This window comes from Lepisma saccharinum, chromosome 29 (genome assembly GCF_977018435.1).
Source record: "Lepisma saccharinum chromosome 29, izLepSacc3.1, whole genome shotgun sequence".
Taxonomy (NCBI): Eukaryota; Metazoa; Arthropoda; class Insecta; order Zygentoma; family Lepismatidae; genus Lepisma; species Lepisma saccharinum.
The window spans coordinates 17,619,677-17,639,808 of NC_139257.1; the positions used below are offsets into that span (position 1 = coordinate 17,619,677).

Genomic DNA, 20,132 nt, shown 5'->3' on the forward strand with positions numbered 1-20,132 from the left:
TTCCTGATTAACGGACTTTCTCAACGACCAGCTGCGAATTTCGTCTTCAGAAACGAAAGACTTGAATCTCTGCCTTTCCAAAAACTCCGCTTGCAATTCCAGCACGTATTCGCTCATTTCTCTCATAGAAGTGAATGTCCTGTTGTACAAATAATCCCTAAATACCGGATTGCAGTGCGACTTCACAAAGTAATCAGACATATATATGTTTATACACTTGATTACCCAATTAATTAACATATTAATAAATATTTCAATAAGAAAAAAAACACTGTTCCCCTGACACGGGGGCAGGGTAACAAGTTTTTAGGTAGAAAATTAGATGCCTCACTATGCAACAAATGTTTTGAACTCTGGTGTTTTATACCTTTCGGCATGACACAAATCATTATAAAACCTACCTGAATCACAAGCCTCTGGACAACAGTAGACGTCATTGTTGTGAATGATCCAACTAATGATTGATTTGGTTTATTTTACTTTGCTTTTCTGCCACTTTTGGTTAATCGCGAATATGAATATGAATGATGATGATATTGATGAAGGGACACTCACAAAGAACACCCGTGCTCACCCCGGGATTCAAATCAGGGACCTCTGTCGTCTTGGCATGCTGTGCAAAACACTCTTGACACGGAGGTGGATGGATGATCCAACTATCGTACACTCTACTAACGTAACAGTGTCGATTAGTAATTCAGACCACTCTTTATTACGTCTTGAGAATGTTGATAAACATTTTAAAATAATTTTGTCCAGAGACCATTCGATGTTAAGAATTTTCAAATGAATGCTAAACATTTCCATTGATACAATATTAAGCAGTTACATAATAACGAAAAAATAATAACCCGCAAAACTATTTTTTTTTTTTTTTATTAAGTGGTAGAGCAGCCACAGGCTGCTACCACGAGGACTTCAGCAACTTATTTGACAAAAACTGTGTTTATCTTTTAGTTTTTAATGCACATCGCTGTTCGTGCGATAAATTATACAATGCAGTGGCCATTAAGAAGTGCTATATTTCAGTTTGGTAAAGTTTCGTCAGTCAAATATTGTGTATTCTAGCAACACATAGCACGAGTGGCACGAGCGCGAAGAACCGGGTAGGAATTCTACCACTGTCGTCTGCTTCAGAAGGCAGGAAGGGTCACATGAACGAATCACGTAGCCCTCTGCTCCATACGCTGGCGTACGCATTTTTGAAATTTTAAATCTGGGAACGCCGGGCATACGGGCATGCTATAACGCTACGCCACTGTTGATAACAATAATTGAAAATAAAAAAGACGTTAAAATATTAACGTTAAAAACTGTACTTACGTATGCGAGTATGTTGTTCCTATTTTCCTTTCTTTAGAACTATGTTTCGGGGACTAACTATCCCCTTCTTCAGGTTCGTGCAAAGAAACTATGTACTTAACATGGTACCACGTCGAAATGTAATAAAAGCATTGTGGACAAAGGTTGGTGTGAATACATTTAGGATATTATGTCCTCGCCCTAGACGTATTTAAAAAACTCATTGTTCACGAAGGACTTGTACTATTAACCTATTCTCATATTAGAAACGTTTGAAACTAAAAACTTGCGTGAATCACTAGGTACAACTCGCAGGTTCAGCTTTTCTTGCTCAACTCAGTTGATTAATAGTACAAGTCTTTAGTGAATGACGAGTTTTTTAAATATGTCTAGGGCGAGGACATAATATCCTAAATGTATCCACACCAACCTTTGTCCACAATCCTTTTATTACATTTTGATGTGGTACCATGTTAAGTACCTAGTTTTTTATACAAACCTGAAGAAGGGGATAGTTAGTCCCCAAAATGTAGTTCTAAAGAAAGGAAAATAGGAACAACATACTCGCATACATAAATACAGTTTTTAACGTTAATATTTTAACCTCTTTTTTATATTCTGGAATTGTGAGTAATATGCACCAAACCTACAAAATGCCAATAACTGAAAGAAAACTTTAAAGTAATATTGAAACTATATATTAATTTTTGCATTGTATACATATGTGTATTAAATAATAACCCATGGTGTATCAGCCCATGAGGGACCAGTGCCTACTTACCGACTGCCAACCTCACTCCAACCAGAGGTAGAAGATCATCTAACGAGTTACAGGGTGACGTGGTCAAAACGACGAACCCCCCAGTCGTCGTCGTCGTAGGTTTTCAATGACTGGGTTATGCTACTCATTTCATAGCTCCCCAATTTCCCCACGATGATGGGTGGCCACGGGTCTCATACACGGGCCGAAATCTCAGGAGAAAAGTTGTTACGCTTACCTCAGGAGACTCGAACCTATGTGTGTCTCGTAGTTGGAGCCCAAATCTTGCACCTTAGACCGCATGGCCATGCTGTGGGACACACATGTACATTCTTCTTTTTCATTCTTCAAAAAACTTAGCTTTTTAAAACTCGAATGCAGTATTTAAAATGCATTGATATTTATTGGATACATATGAACTTCCAGAAATTGTTGATATAACTGTCTCCTTGTGCAAGGATTTAATGTGAAAATGATCTACCCTTGCAATGGGGTAGAATTGTCCATCCTGTATACTTGTTACATTAGATTTATTACACAGAGAATTACCTTTGTTTTGGCTGATGCAAAGAAATTTATAACTTCATGAAAAGTGAAACCAAAGTAAACAATGTTGAATGAATTTTATTCTCTCTATTAGCAAGTGAAGCACATTCTAACACCACAAAATGGTCTAGAAGTTAATTTTGAAAGTGCCTTATGAATATTTTAAATCTTATGCTATGGTAAGCTGTTTTTGTTATATTTCAGTCTTAACACTTTCCTCCTTTCTACTCACCTTTGTGTTGGCCCATGGGAACAGAAGACCAAGGGTAAACACTCCTAAAATGGATCCTCCACTAATGCCTTGCAAACTCATGCTAACCTACAAGCAAAAAATGTTTTTACGCTACACTTACAGGCAATATTTGCACAGTTGTGTAATGTTTATGAATAAGTAATTTCTCTATTAGATTTTCTGGCCGACATTAATTTTTATCATCCAGGGTCAAATCCCAGCCTGGGTGGTCTTTGTGACTGTCCCTTCATCAATTTAATCATATCGTCACTCATCATCATCGCAATTAGCCAAAAGTTGCAGAGAAATGGTGATAAATAACAAGAATCAAATCAAAATAATTTTTATCCAATATTTCGACTATTTTAGTCATTATCAGATCTTGACTTACCTTTGGTTCATCTTGTAATAAGGAAGACTTGGGTTCGATTCCCAGCAAAGGCACATAGCACAGTGGTTTTGGATCGTACGTTAAACTGTAGGTCAAAAGCAATCTGACAATAAAGTGGACTTGAAATAAACTTTAAACTTATTATCCTTGTCAACTCACCCAATAGACAGTTGAAATATTGTTTGAGCTTTGTTTTAAGTCCAATTTTATGCACAGACAGGCTAATCGATAGTGTATCTACAGTTTAAAATGGGATTCGAACCACTATGTGCCTCCACTGAGAACCCCTTGATTACAAGGCAATGGCACTATGTCATCAGTGAGGCACTTTGAAATATTGTGATAAATACTGTATGTGCCAGAAAAATCAATGAATGTAGTGTATAAACCACTTACATTAATTACTATTTCTTAAAGATGTTGTCGGGAGGTGTAAGTTATGCATAAAGTTATTCATTGTTATCAGATACAAGCATGAAGAATATCTAAAAATGCATTTTTTTGAAAGTTCTTTGTTAAAAATAGTGGAACAAGATAAAATTACACGATTTTTCCAACATTCGATTAGATCCGATATGCATCATGAGATACAGTGTGTCCGGTTTAAAAGTATAATAAAGGAAAAATTAATAACTTGTTAGTGTATTAAGATATTTGCGTACAGTTTTCTTCTACCTATAGAGTAACTAAAAAAAATTAACATACCTAATGCCCTTCAACATGTGCACCATTAGTTGTGTGACAGACGTCCCATCTATATTCAAGCTCCGATCATATGTTGTACAACATTACTGCCATGACATTCTGGATTGCAGCACAAATGTGACATCACAGGTCAGGAAGGTTACGAACTTGTGCTTGGTATACTTAAAACTTTATAATACCTCACATAAACAAAATCAAACTTAATAATGTCTGGAAATCTAGGGAGCTAAGCAATAGGAGTACCTCTCCAAATCCAACATCCAGGAAATCCCTCTTTTCTTGCTTGTAATGGCATGTTTTTTACTTACTCTATAGGTAAAAAAAAACTTTATGGAAATATCTTAATAAACTTATATACTTTTATGCTGGACACACTGTATAACCCAAAATGTTGTATGTAAATTACTGACTTGTAAAACTCCTCCAAGTTGCTCCACCACGAACACAAGAGCAACACATGCAGCACCAAACAACACGACGGCTGTTTTCATGAGAATGGCCGACTGCGTCTCCGTGAGGGTCTTCTTGAAAGCACTCTTGTAGAAATCTTCCAGTGTGATGGCAGCAATCGCATTCAAGCCAGATGACATTGAACTTGTAAAAACAAACCAATTTATGATTTGAGAAACCTTTGACTTTGTTAGCTTTATTGTAAAAGTGCTACAAAAAACTCTCCCGTTCACTTGCAACACAAGAAGAAATTCACTAGTATACTTCAGGGTTGTTTTTTTTTCAGCAATTACAAAGGCTGTCGCAGAGAAGGTGATACTAAATCCTGTATAGGAAAACAGCGACCTCCATTGGCTAGCAAATCTACTAGGGTGAAAATTTGGTTCATTAGCTGCCGATTGAGACCAAAATGAGTGCAATAGGTCAAAAAGTCATGACTGCGTAGCAGTTAAAAGACAAGCATGTACAACCCCTCCAAGAATCATTAAAATGAAACAAGAAAAATTACAAACCACAAAATTTTTATTCAGAATCAGCCATATCTAGTAGATGTACATCTTTTTCAAAATAGGCACCATTGACAGCTAAGCAAGCAAGCGTCCATAAGCTCCTGCCACTTTGTGAACGTCTTTGAAAATTCGTCGTCAGGTAGCAAACTGATGAAAACTTGCGCTGCGGTGACACTTCTTTGTTCGTCATTAAATGACGAGCACGTAAAGCAGCCTTTAAAACTGGAAATAGCCAAAAGTCGCAGGGTGCAAGGTCCAGGCTGTATGCTGGATGCAGGATTCGTCGCGTAATCCTGAAAAGCCCACGTGGTATGCGGGCATGCATTATCGTGGTGCAATATGAAGGAGTTCTTCAAATGCAGACTCTTTTTTGCTACATGCTGGCACAGAGTCTCAATGACTCCTTGGCAATACTGTGGCTCTACTCAGTCTGTCTTGATCGGCATATGCCTGTTGAAACATTGCATATGTTTCTGCAGCACTTTTCTCTAAATGCCAACAAAATTTTATGGCATGTCGCTGTTCATCTTGAATACTCATCGTGAAAAGCAATGTTATACACAAAAACCTGGAGGGATAAACGAAACACGTTCCATGTAAATCAACACAGCTGTTCACTAACGTGGTTTCGCAACATGTGACAACTTGCTACGGAAACAGAATGAGTCATCCTACACGACGCGACTAGTGCCAAAACCATAGGCAGTGTTGCCAAGTCAGGAAAAAATCTGTCACCTTCTCTGTGACAGCCTTTGTACAAGCCTTTCCATTCACTTAACCAAAATATGTTTTGCTGTGATAAAGTATATACCTCTCGAAGAAAAAACATGTTGTCAATTAAACTATGTAAGTCTAATAAAAGTCTGTTATACACTTCAAAAGTTGGTATGCCATTGTTACTGAAATGGAAAGATCACAAGGGCCACTGAAAATACTACAATATGTTCATTTTAATGATCAGGCATTGATACATAATGATACATAATTTTTGTCTCGCCTATTAAAAAGAAGATACTGATATGGCATAAGTTTGTGTGTCATACGAAAAAAATCTCTGGCTTTCATAGCCCTAATTAAATTGTTTTTACATGGAAGCTATATCACATTTGCATACCTTAGAGCTGCACTGAAGACTCCAGCAACAAAGAGTCCTGGAAGTCCTGGAATATGGCCTGACGTCTCCATCACAAGGATAGGCAGAAGCTGGTCTCTTGCCTTAGCAAGCTGAAAGAATATTTCTTGAATTTTAACGACAATGATTCTTTATTAGTTTGCAATGTTAATTGAACGTTATCCATTGCTTACTTAAACTTATTGCTTGTTGAAATTGCATGTTTTTCCTTGTTTTCTTAGTATGTTATTGTCTCACTTGACTTCCATATTTTTTTATTATACAGGGTGTGGCCAATAGTCAGGACCAGGCTAAATATTTTACAAACTGCATACGGGTTTGATCTAAAGTCAAATGGTATCAATGTTGGGGGAGGGGGAAACGTTATAATGTGGTTGCAGTCGTCGTCCGCCATCTTGGCAGTGGCCATATTGGATCCAACTTTGTTATTTCTAATGACAACATGGTCATGTGAAATATATAATTACACCCTCTTCCAACGAGGAATCGAATGGTGCTGGTCATTTTACGATAACTGTAACGGTGTTGCACTTAGGAAAGATATTAGGGTCAGTTTTGAACTCTGCGGGCTGTTCCATACACACCGTGTAACACCACAATAAACACATGCATAGAAAGGGAGAACATCTGTGAACCACAAAACAACAGACAATCACCATCACAGAACATTTCCACATGGCCACCGTTCGCATTTCCGCAAACGTTTAACCCAATGGTCGTACACCCTATGAAGCACGTCAGGTAATACTTGTGCAGATCCCTCAGTGATTCTCCTTTTCAGGTGGGCAACACCATTAATTTTTACAATGGTACACAATAGCCTTCAAGTGCCCGCACAGATAAAAATCCAAAGGAGTTAGGTCGGGGGACCATGGTGGTCACTCAACTGGGCCACACCGACCAATCCATCTCCCTGGAAACTGTTCATGAAGCCACCTGATGACATTTTTACCATGATGTGGTGGTGCACCATCCTGTTGGCAATATTCGGGGAATGTGCCATCCTCATTTAACAAATGTGGCATAACAGTGTTTTCAAGCATATCTCTTTATGTCGCAGCATCCAGGGTCCCATCAATGAAGATAGGTCCAATGAGTTTCTCACTCCATATACCGCACCGCACCATTATTTTATCTGCACCTTGCATCTTTGATGGATCTGTCCAATGTGGATTTGATTGATTGTTTGTTGATTTGTTGTTTTAAGTCCACTTTATACATAGTAAGGCTAAACGGGACAGGACCTGCCATTTAAAGTGGGATCCGAACCACTTGTGCCTCTACCAGGTATCGAACCCAGGACCCCTTGATTACAAGGCGACGATGCTACCACTGCGCCATTGGGGAGACACCAATGTGGATTTGAGTCAGCCCAGTAACAAACATTCTGCTTGTTCACTTCTCCTGCAACATAAAAGTTTACTTCATCACTAAAAACAATTTTATGTGGAAGCAGTGGGTCACATGCTAGCTGCTCCAACGACTACTCACAAAACTCCCTTCGTCAGTCAGGGTCATCCTCGGACATTTTTTGTTGAAGCTGTAACTTGTAAGAGTGCCACCGAAATTACTCAAATTTCATCAGACACTTTTGACACTAACACCGTGTTCACTTGATAGATGTTGCACACTCTTCGTCGGACTCTTAACCAACACACCTAATATGGCTGCTGATGTGTCCGGATCAGTTGCACTTCATGGTCATCCGGTTCGAGGTAAATCTTCCACATTTCCAGTTGCACGAAATTTGCGAACGAGTTATCTCACGGCACTGTCTGTCACTGGGTCTCGATTAGGATGTTGTGCGTTGAAGTCAGCTGCTATTACCTCTGAACTGCTAAGAGCTAAAAGAATGATTTATATTTTCCCATCACGAGTTAACATCTTGGTGTTTTACCTTCAAAATTCAAAGTAAAAGATAGTTAGTTTCCATGCCACACAATGCTTCACAAAGTGCTTAGCGTTGAGTGGTCACCACAGTCTCCCGACCTAACTCCTTTGGATTTTTATCTGTGGCGATACTTGAAGGCTATTGTGTACCAGTGTAAAATTACTGGTGTTGCCCACCTGAAAAGGAGAATCACTGAGGCATGTGCTGAAGAATCACCTGACGTGCTTCGTAGGGTGCACAACCATTGGGTTAAACGTTTGCGGAAGTGCTTAGAAGAGAACAGTGGCCATGTGGAACATGTTCTGTGATGGTGATTGTCTGTTGTTTTGTGGTTCACAGCTGTTCTCCCTCGCTATGCATGCATTTGTTGTGGTGTTACACAGTGTGTATGGAACAGCCTGCAGAGTTCAAAACCAACCATAATATCTTTCCTAAGTGCAACACCGTTACAGTTATCGTAAAATGACCTGCACCATTCGATTCCTCTTTGAAAGAGGGTGTAATTTGATATTTTACATGACTATGTTGCTATTTGAAATAACAAAGTTGGATCCAAAATGGCGGATGATGACTGCAACCACATCATAATGTTTCCCCCTCTCCCCAACATTGATACCATTTGACTTTAGATCAAACCCATACGCAGTTTGTAAAATATTTAGCTCGGTCATGACTTTTGACTACATCCTGTATATGTATGTAATATTTTAGATAAGTTCTATGTACCAGGTGAGTAGTGTGTTTTGTGGTATTATTGGGACACACATAGCGTACAAATGAAGAGGTTATTTGATTAAACAGCCCGATTTGGCTACACTTAAAACTATGCCAAGATGCCCATATGCCCCAATTGCTCAAGTGTGATATGCTCTCAAAATCCCAAGAATTCTGAATCCTAGTATAGAAATGAAGAACCCTCAACAGACAGATTTGCCTACACTTAAAACTAAGCCAAGTACCCATATTATTTTATTGTTTATAGTGTGCTACTCTGTCAAAATCCCAAGAATCCTGAATTCTAGTGTACAAATGAAGAACCCTCAACAGATTGATTCGGCCATGTGTGCAAAGGCTGAACCTGTGAGATTGTTGTCCATAAGCTTGTCAAAAATATGCCCCTCTTGATATTGTTTTGGCTACACTTAAAACTAAGCCAAAATGCTCATATCCTTATGCTCTACAACTTTCTTTCTAATCTTTGATCAGTTTTATTGCCCGGGGCAGTAATTACTTAGCTCAGAAATGCATTAGTGTGTTAGACAGTTATGATCGGAGAGATAAATTAAGCAGGCTTGGGGGCTTTTATATGCTGGCACGCATGAGAGTTAATCTACACAGAAAAATAAGCTAAAAGGGGGCATTATTGATATTTCTGTGCCCTTTCAGGGAAAATTCCCTTTGCATGATAGCATGTATGGGCCTGCATGCCATTGACTCCAATTCACTGGAAGAGCATAAAACTTCAATTAATATGTCTGTGTAATAGGGGGAAAATTCTTAGTAAAAGAACATTACCCCCTTGCATAAGAGCATGCAAACCTGACTCTATTTCCATAAGGCCTTGTTCTGATAATATATACACGAGTAAGATATTGAGAATATTCATTGCACAGTTAAAATCCAATTTTGACTGTATTAGCTGATATCTAGCTTATAACTCCTGGGTTCTGATACTCAGTAGAATGTGGACATAGTTCCATGGCTTATATGCTTTGTAATCAAGAGGCTTCTGGGTTTAAGGCCTCTCCATGGTGAAGTGCTAGTCTTGCTGCCTTGTAATCAAGAGGCTCCGGGTCTGAAACCTGGTAGAGTGTGTAGGCCTCCCTCATGGCAAAGTGTTGGTATTATATGCCTTGTAATCAAGAGGCTCCGGGTTTGAGGCCTGATAAAATGTGTAAGATTGAAATACATGTGGCAGAATAATATCCCCACACGTGAGATTTTGAGAATATTCACTGCTAGCTGATATACAGCTGAGGTTTGATACCTGGTAAAGTGTGTTGTACAACAGCATAGTAGAGCAAAATTATTTTATATTGGGGATCACCAGAGCCTAGTTACTGCTGTTGTTTGGGTATAAAAGCACCAGCTCAGCCACTAGCTGCTGTTATAATTGTTTTGGCATACTATCCATAGTTCTGTTTTTTTGGAGCAAGAAATTTTATATAAACAAACAATAAAAATGCCAAACTTGAAATATTGCAATCAATGCAATAAAAATATATCTAGTTCTAATTGGGCTAGGCACCGGCATAATTGTGATCTTAAGAAATGCAGAAAGGCTACAAAAATGTGTCCAAGATGCCATAAAATATTAAGCAAAGCATATTACAATAGGCATAAGTGTACTTGTTATGTACAGTCATCAACATTGCCCTCACAGCCATCTTCATCTGGTCTGAAAAGGAAGCATGAAGCACCTGTTAATGCTAGAGCAGCAAAGCAGCCACGCTATGCACCACCTATCCATAGCAGTTTTAATGGCCAACTTAGGGTTCACCGTTTTGTATCAGAGCCAAGATGTGACATTAAGAATTTTTTGAACAGTATAAATCCTGATGTGCAGGCAATTCTAAATGCACAAAATGGCTCTTATAAGCTGTCACTCAAATTGTTTACACAATATAAGAAGCCAAATGGCACAAAATTTACACAGCCCCACATAACAGAAACTGTAGCTGTATATTCAAATGCAAATTTAGACAAAATAATAAGCAGTTTGATAGAGCAATTGAATATTAAACACTCTGAATTTGCAGCAAAAGAATCAGGATGGAGCCTATGCGGATCTCCACACAAGCTCTATGTTAATATTTCTGAATTCAGCCCATTACAAGGTTCTACATATCTGCCATTACCTGCCAATATTAAAAACAAAAGAGCCGTGGTTAACATAAAAAATAATGATGAGAAATGTTTTCTGTGGTGTATTTTAGCTGCTTTGTTCCCAGTTTTAGATCATCCTGAGAGAATAAGTTATTATAAACAATATGAACACAATTTTGATGATGCTATGGAGGGCTTAGAATATCCAATGTCTGTTCAGAATATTGATAAATTTGAAAAAAAGGCCAGGGATATCAATGGTAAACAATTATCTATTAATGTTTTCATTTGTTCTACTGGCCGTGGCAATTGCTTGATAGCACCTCTCAGAATCAGTACACTTGATGATGATTCTGCTGTTCTGATTGATCTGCTCTTAATTGAAGGGGATGACACATACCATTACACTCTGATACACAGTCTTGAAGCTTTAGTCAGTAAACAACAAGGCAAATCCAATACAATATTCAAGTTGTGTAGAAGATGTTTAACTGTATTTGATGGTAGAAAAATGGTGAATGGGGTTCGGGAAGTGAATGCAGAAATTCCTAAAAACAAGTTAATTGAGCATCTAAAATACTGTGGCAACCATAAACCTGTTCATATGGTGATGCCTAGTCCAAGTGAAAATGCCAAATTCAAAAAATTTGAAGCCTTGTTGGAACACCCAGCATATATAGTCTGTGATTTTGAATCAAACCTCAAACCCCTTGCATTCTGCAGCCCAGATCCTGATGAATCTTCAATTACATCATACCAGTTACATGAACCTTCTAGTTTTTATTATGTTGTTGTACAGGATGGTGTTGTTAGTAAAGAATATTCATACATGGGAGCAGATGCCATCAAAGAATTTGCACATAGAATAGAAAATGAGTGCCATGACATAGCATCTAATGTCTTATTAAAATCAAAACCCATGTTGCCTTTAACAAAGGATCAGATTGAAGATTTCAACAATGCAGAAAAATGCCCGGTATGTGATTCTGAATTTTCAGATGCAAATATCAAGGTGAAACACCATTCTCATACAGATGGTAAATTCAAAATGGCCCTGTGTAATAGCTGTAATATTAAGATCCAGAGACCAAAATTTGTCCCCATATTTTGCCATGGTGCATCTAATTATGATTTCCATCATCTGATCAGGTACGAGGGGTTTGACAAGCAGAATTTAAATATTTTAGCAGAAAATAATGAGAAATATATAGCCATTAGCAAGATAATTAAAGTTAATGGTGTTCCTATTCACTTAAGATTTCTTGATTCCTACAGAATTCTGTCTGCTAGCCTGGCTACACTGACCAGTCAATTATCTGATGATCAATTCAAAATCACATGTGCTATGTTTACAAATCAGGACCTGAAATTAATTAGGCGGAAGGGTGTATACCCATATGATTATGTTACAGGTTTTTCTAAATTTGATGAGTGTGCTCTGCCACCACAACAACAGTTCTACAGCAAACTCAGAGGATCTGGAATGAAGATTATCACCATGCCCAGTTGATGTGGAACAATTTAAAATGCCAGACATTTGGTGATTATCACAAGGCATATTTAAAACTTGATGTGACTCTCTTAGCTGATATACTTCAGGCATTTAGAAAATCTTCCATGGAAAATTATAAGCTGGATCCAATGTATTTTTACAGTGCACCAGGCCTAGCATGGTCTGCAATGTTTTTAAACACTAAAATGCAGTTGGATCTGATCCAGGATCAGGATATGTATCTGTTTATGGAACAAGGTATACGAGGAGGCATGGTGCAATGTTCTCAGAGATATGCCAGAGCAAATAACAAGTATATTCTCAATTATGATCCAGCAGTGCCATCAAATTATATACTGTATGTAGATGCGAAGAGCCTGTATGGTTATGCCATGATGGATAAGCTGCCATATGCAGGGCTTGAGTGGGTTGAAGATTTCAATATTGAAGATCTTCAGGATTTTGATGACAGTAACTATGGCCTGTTCTTAGAGGTTGATCTGACAATTCCTGATGATTTGCACAAGACATTTTCTGATCTGCCCCCAATTCCTGAGGTTAAGTGTTCACCTGGCTCTAAACAGAAGAAGCTCATGATGACTCTAGAGCCAAAACAGGATTATGTCTTATATTATAAAAACCTCCAGTTCCTGATGAAACATGGTGTTCAAGTGACCAAAGTTGGCAAAGTTTTGAGATTCAGGCACTCAAGATGGTTGAAGCCATATATTGATACAAACACAGAGCTTCGAACATCTGCAATGAGCCAATTTGATAAGACCTTGTTCAAATTGATGGTAAATTCAGTGTATGGCAAAACCATAGAAAATGTCAGAAAACATATTGATGTTAAATTAATTACTGACCCCAGCCTGAGCAAAAAATTGATTGCAAAGCCTAATTTCAATTAGAAGAATTTTTGATGAGAATATGGCACTTTTTAATATGAAAAAAACAAAGATTAAGTTTGATAAGCCTATTTATGTAGGGGCTGTGATATTGGAATTGGCCAAATTACACATGCTGGAGCTCTATTATGATGTGTGGAAGCCTTTTTATAAGGATCGTGTAAAACTGATGTACATGGACACAGATAGCATTATTCTTGATATTAAGACAGAAGATGTTTATCAAGATATGTCACAGCCTGCATTGCTTGAATATTTTGATACCAGTGAACATACAAAGATTCAAACCCACAACAAAAAGGTGCCTGGCAAGTTAAAAGATGAGACACTTGGTGATGTTATTGTGGCATTTGCTGGGTTAAGGGCCAAGATGTACAGCTTTGAAACATGTAGTGGTGTTGTTGCAAAAAAAACCAAGGGCATTGGCAGAGTAACTGTGGACAAAGAGTTTGAATTTAAAGATTACAAAAATTGTCTCAAATCACAGAGTTTAATAAGAACATCAGAAAATAGAATTCAGAGTAAAAATCACTTGTTGACTACAAATGTTGTAAGAAAAGTGGCTCTGGACCCACATGATGATAAGAGATGCATTTTATCATGTGGCATACATACTCTACCATGGGGTCATTGTGATTTGAAAAATGGTAATCAATGCCCAATTACAGAACATGATTTGAAATAAATAAACATGCCTATGAACTTATTTGGGTTCAAAAAACAGGCTATTATGGACCTGCCAACACCAGCACCCTCTCCTGATATAATATCTAAACTAAGTGCTTTGTTAATTATTCATCTGAACAGCATACTTACAGATGTTGATGATAAAACAGGTAAAACATTGTACATATTTAAAAATAATTTAAATTATTACCAATTACCTGTAGGTGGTCAATTACAATTTATTACAACCCCCGAGGGTAATGCCAAGATTTCAATAGGCAAAAATATTTACAGGATAAAGCACTCAAACATGATTTCTGGCACTGTATATTCTGTTTCTGCTGGTGACTGCTTATATATTGAGGTCCCAGAATCCTACGACAAGCTTATACCTTTTTTTATAGAATTAAGAATTAGATATTTTATAATAAATACCCACTAAAACAAAATGCCTAATGATATATTTGGCCATACAAGACATGAAGATCACAGTGATGAGATTCTGATGCTTGATGTCAGAGTCAAGAAATTAAGAAGTGATTTACAAGCTTTACAAACCACACTCAATGCCAGTCTTCAACTAGAAATCACAAATTTACAATCACAATGCATGGACCCTCTTCTTAAAATTGATTCAGAACTCAAATTGCTGCTTCAAAAATATACTGACTTGGCCACATTGGATAATTTTCAAAGTTTAGAGGAGGCTGTAGCAGCTCTTCAAGCCAAATTTAAGACCCAGGCCACCAACTCTGAGCAATTGAAACAACAATTGGAAGAACAGATTAATAATGTCCAGACACAACTCCAAACAATTGTCAAAAGCATAAAGTTACAAGAAGATTTTGATCTAGTGATTTCCACTCTAAAAGAACAGATTCAATCACTCCAGATACCTAATCTGGACCCTCTGAACAATGCCATAGCTGAGGTTAAAGAAAAAATTGAGACACTTGAAAATTTTATGAACAACTTGCCATCTTCTGATGCTTTGAGTGCAATAACTCGGAGTGTTGCCAACATTAAGCTGCAACTTGAAACATATGAAGATTTTGGAAAAATTCAAAGCACTATAACCCATCTTGAGGGTACAATAGAGCAGTGCAAAGTGATTTGACAAATGTACAAGAATCTCTAGAATCCCGCTTGCCTGGTATTGTAGACACTCTTGTCAGTGTCCAGCAACAGATCACAAAACTTGAAAACCTCAACACTGAATCTGAGCTATCTCATTTTCATCACTTGATCGATGATATCCAAACAAAGCTTGAAAGTTTACAACAATCAACACCCACTCAGGCAGACATAACCCTGCTTCAAGATGCTATGCGTGGTGTGGTTGATGCTTCTGAATTAAATGATGTGAAATTGGCACTTGAATCTTTGCAGAATACTGTATCAAATCTGCCTACATCACAGGAACTTAAAAATATAAAGAGAGCAGTGAATCGCATATTGAAATCAGAAGATATCAAGAATATCCAGACAGAGATCAAACAACTTACTCAGACAGTAGCCACTCTACCAACTAATCAACATATTAATGAACTGCATGCCCTGTTTGAGGATATCAGAAGACAAGTCCATGATCTTACTGCTCAAAATTCAAAATTGGCAGTTGTTGAAAATTTACAGCAAATTGTAGCTAATATCAAGCAACAGCTAGGGACCATGGAATACAATCAAGCAAATGCTTTGTCTGTTTTTGCCACCCAGCTTCAAGAGATTGTGCAACAATACAAGAAACTTGTTGTGGACATAAAGATCAAGCCAGGCCATGATGATGTTGTTAGGACTATCAATGAGCACCTTGAATCTGTAACAAGTAGATTGCTTACAGCAGAAAAAGAAATAACTGGCCTAATCGAGAATCCTAAACATACAGTAATTCTTGAATTGTACAGTATCCCCAACAAAGAATATGATTCACCATTTACACCAGGTGGCAAAATATATATGCTGTCCCCTGCACAATTTTATTACCAGTTTTTTGTTGGGGCACACTTAGACCAATCAAGATCAAATATTGGCTACAACCACAGGCACACCACTACCCTACCTTATCAATAACAAATGCTGATAACAAAGCAAAAATCACCAGTGTAGAGTTAGAGGATTTTACAGACCCCAATACATTAGAGACATCTTATGCTGAAGATGATGGCTCTCTGGAATTTTATATACAAATAGGAGACAAACTGTATTTAGAAAATCCTGTAGTATCAGCTGCTGAACACCCCATAGTTGCAATATTCTTGTTTACATACTATGTCTAGAAAAATTATTGTTGATGAATTACACAGACAAGCCAGACATAATTATAAGAGACTGCCAGTGGTTACAAAAGGCATAGATGATTTATGGCAGTGTGACTTGGTTGAGATGACAAGTGGACAGCTGAAAAACGTAGACAAGATCAACAAGGGCTACAAGTATCTACTCACTGTCTTAGATACATTTTCAAAATTTGCCTGGGCTGTGCCACTCAAATCCAAGACTGGAAAATGTGTTACAGAAGCCTTCAGGACAATCGTCAATCAGAGTGGAAGATCACCGCGCTATTTGCAAACAGATAATGGCAAAGAATTCTATAATTCTGTGTTCCAACAATTTATTAAAAGCCAGTCAATACAACATTACTCGAGTTACAGTGATCTCAAGGCCTCTATTGTAGAGAGATTCAACAAAACCCTAAAAAATCATATGTATAAACAATTTACACTTCAAGGTAATTATAAATGGCTTAAATTTTTCCAGAACTTCTACATAAATATAACAACTCGATCCATTCCACAATCAACATGAAACCTTTGAGGTAACTTCATCTGATGAGCAAAAATTGATCAGCACTGTTTATTATCTTAGATACCAGCCAACAACAAGAAAAGCCAAATACAAGGTGGGTGATCAAGTAAGAATCAGCAAATATAAGCACTTATTCAAAAGAGGCTTTACCAGAAACTGGAGCACTGAATTATTTACAGTGGTTCAAGTTAAACCTGGGACCCGATACACATTTATAATAAAAGATCACCGAGGAGAAATTCTCAAAGGCAGGTTTTATGAAGAAGAACTCAGCAAAACTAAGCAGCCTGACACATATGTCATAGAAAAAATCATCCGCAGAAAAGGCAACAAGATACTGGTGAAATGGCTAGGACTCCCAGAACACAGCTGGATCGAGGCAGACAAAGTGATACTATGAACACCTGGGATGTTATAAAGAGGCTGCCAGAGCCTGAACAGCAGAATAAGAGAAATGGAATGCTGCTGCCTGATAATATTAGATGTCTTATTGTTGGGCCATCGGCTTGTGGTAAAACTACACTAATGATTGATAATTTTTTATTGGCTCCCAACTGGTTAGACTGGGAAAACAGGCACTTGTATGTCTTCTCTAAGAGCTTGGAACAATTAAAATATCAGCAGCTGATAAAGCTATATGATGGACTGGATATAGACACTTTTGAATCAGATGTTAAGCCACTCCATGAATGTCTCGATAATTCTGTTGTTGTGTTTGATGACATTATACTGGATAATCAAAACAAGGTTAGAAATTTTTTTACACAGGGGCGACACAAAAACATAGATTGTTTCTACCTGGCACAGACTTTTTCTAAAATACCGAAGCAGCTGATCCAAGACAACAGCAATTTTATATGTGTGTTTCATCAAGATCATACCAACCTCAAACACATACATGATGAATATGTAGGTGGTGACTTGAGCTACAAAGATTTTTCCAAGTTTTGCAGTAGGTGCTGGAATCAGGACAGCTATGGGTTTGTCACAATTGATATGACAAGGAAACCCAATAGTGGCAAATACAGAAATAAAATCAACAATTTTCTTGACATGGAAACATATATAAATAACCATGAAAAGGCCAATTATTGATGATCTTAAATTAAGAGATTATCTTGTAAAAAGATTTAAGGGATGGAAATCAGAGAACCTAGGAATCTATGAAAAACACAAGCAAACAGAACAACCTATTATTGATGATATTAGTGAATTAGGTAAAAATATCAAAACTGTTACAGAGCAAAATCAAAATTTGATCACAGAGCTTGTACCTGTAGCTGCTAGGAACATATTAGATTATCCAATCACCCCACTTTCTAGTATTGATACACCTAGTTCTGTTGCTCCTCGAAGAATTGAAGCTACTCAGGATCCTATTGAATTGGGTCTTCTTGCTCAAAAATATTTAAGCACACCTAAAGACAACAAAGATGAGGTCTTTGGCTTATATGCTGACACAGAGCATGATGGTACCATCATACATAGAATTGGCCATTTTAGAGTAACATTTATGGGAGATGATCTAATTGTATATTCAGAATCTCATCTTGGAGAAAGAGGTGGTTTTGTTAAGTATCCTGGCACACCTGGATTGTGGGAACTGATGACTAGGAAGAGACCTGGCAGCTATACAGATCAAGATTATGAGCATTACAAAGAAATAATAATAAAATCAGATGCTCTATACCAGAACAATGATCCTACACAAAAAAGAGTCAAGTCTAGCAGTGGAGCAAAATACAACTTAATCAAGCCCATATGGTCACAGATCAAGACAGGTAGTGGAATCAAACAATACAACACCCTGCCTAAAGAATTTGTGTGGGTTGATGATGTCAGGAAACTTGTAGATAGGTTGCTGGTGATAGCTGGGGAGGAAAATGCTGGCAACCACAATTTTTACAATGAAAAGGTTGGAATTATGGACATGATAAGCACCAAATTGTCTAATTTTATAGTGAATGACACTAAGGGGATTGGATATCTTATAAAAATTATTAATACTCTACCCCCCAAATCTTGGAATATCTCTGAGGGTCGGGGGTTGGTTAATGATATCATAAACAAGCTGCCATTTGAATTACATATTCCAGGTTATCAGTATTATGGTCCAGGTACAAAATTGGACCATAGATCAAACAGAGGTGACCCTGGTGTTAATCCCCTAGATGCTGCTTGTAGAGACCATGACATAGCATACAACACACATTCTGATCTTGATAGGCGACATGTTGCAGACAAGAAATTGGAAGAGGCTGCATTTGGTAGATTTGTAAGCAAAGATGCTTCTTTAAGTGAGAGAATAGCAGCATTGGGGACCACCATAGCTATGAACACCAAACAAAAACTGGGGTGGGGGTTGTGAATATGTATATAATAAACCTACAATGAAGGCCAAGGGTGTTATATATCAGATACCTTATGCAGGTCTTAAATCTCTTAAAACTATTGATAGTCTTTTAACCAAAAAGCAGCGCAAGAAAAAAAATTCTTGTCTTGCCAAGGGCCATGGTATGAAATTGTTGCTTAGTACCCCCCAATTAAAAAAATTACAGCAATCCAGGAAAAAATCACATGTGGGTGGCTTCATATTTACTATCCCTGCCATCTTAGCAGCACTTGGGGCTGTTGGGAGCTTGGCTGGGGGATCAGCTGCCATAGCAAAAACAGTAATAGATGCCAAGAAGAATAGGGCAGAATTAGATGAAATAAAGCGCCATAACCTGGCCATGGAGAAACAAGGCAAAGGTGTTAAGAGAGCCATGAATAAGTTTAAAAAAAACAAGAGCCGCTTACAAACCAAGATATTGAAGCTTTAATCAAGCCACTGGGCATCAAAAATTTTAGAGGTGTGTACATGTCTGATTCTTTACCAGAACAACCACTCAACAAAGAGTGTGGCATAGTTAATTTGGATAAGTACAAAAATCAGGGCACTCACTGGATCTGTTATCTTAAATATTTAAAAGATGAGGCATTTGTGTTTGATTCATTTGGAGGTGTTCCACCTGAAAATTTAGTAAAATATCTAAAATCAACTAATCTTTATTACAATAATGCCCGTGTTCAAAATTTCAAAGATGTTAATTGTGGACATCTGTGTTTATCTGTTCTTAGATATATGTCTCAAATAAATAAACCATCAATTGAAGATTTTCAAAAGGCCTTGTGGTATTTAAAACATCATGGGGGTATTCCATCTCACCAGCCAAAATTCAATATTGAAACTTAGATTACATGATGATATAGTGTATCCCAAAACAATAGCTCTCAGAGCATTTTATGGCATGTACTTGATCCCTAATATTACACACCACAACAACACAATTGCAGTTGGTGGTCAAAAAAATGTCATCACTCCAGGGCAATATAATCTATCTACTCTAAATGCTCAGTTACCCAGAGGTATAGTGTTAACTCAAAATTCTGTCACTCACAGAGTAGAGATTGTATCTGCTACAGAGACAGTAAATCTGGGTACTATAGGAGAGCTGTTAGGCTTTGAGAACAACAC

At 37.6% G+C, this 20,132-nt stretch overlaps 1 protein-coding gene across 1 annotated transcript in view; it reads right to left on the bottom strand.

Moving 5' to 3' along the window:
* Positions 1-20,132, bottom strand: part of LOC145981537 (sodium-coupled monocarboxylate transporter 1-like) — a 78,032-nt gene that overhangs the window by 20,535 nt on the left and 37,365 nt on the right. Inside the window, exons 10-12 of the mRNA XM_083114846.1 lie at positions 6,010-6,119; positions 4,347-4,530; positions 2,841-2,927 (exon numbers count right to left, since the gene is read on the bottom strand). Of these exons, the coding sequence (XP_082970972.1) occupies positions 2,841-2,927; positions 4,347-4,530; positions 6,010-6,119 (381 nt within the window). The remainder of the gene's footprint in view (positions 1-2,840; positions 2,928-4,346; positions 4,531-6,009; positions 6,120-20,132) is intronic.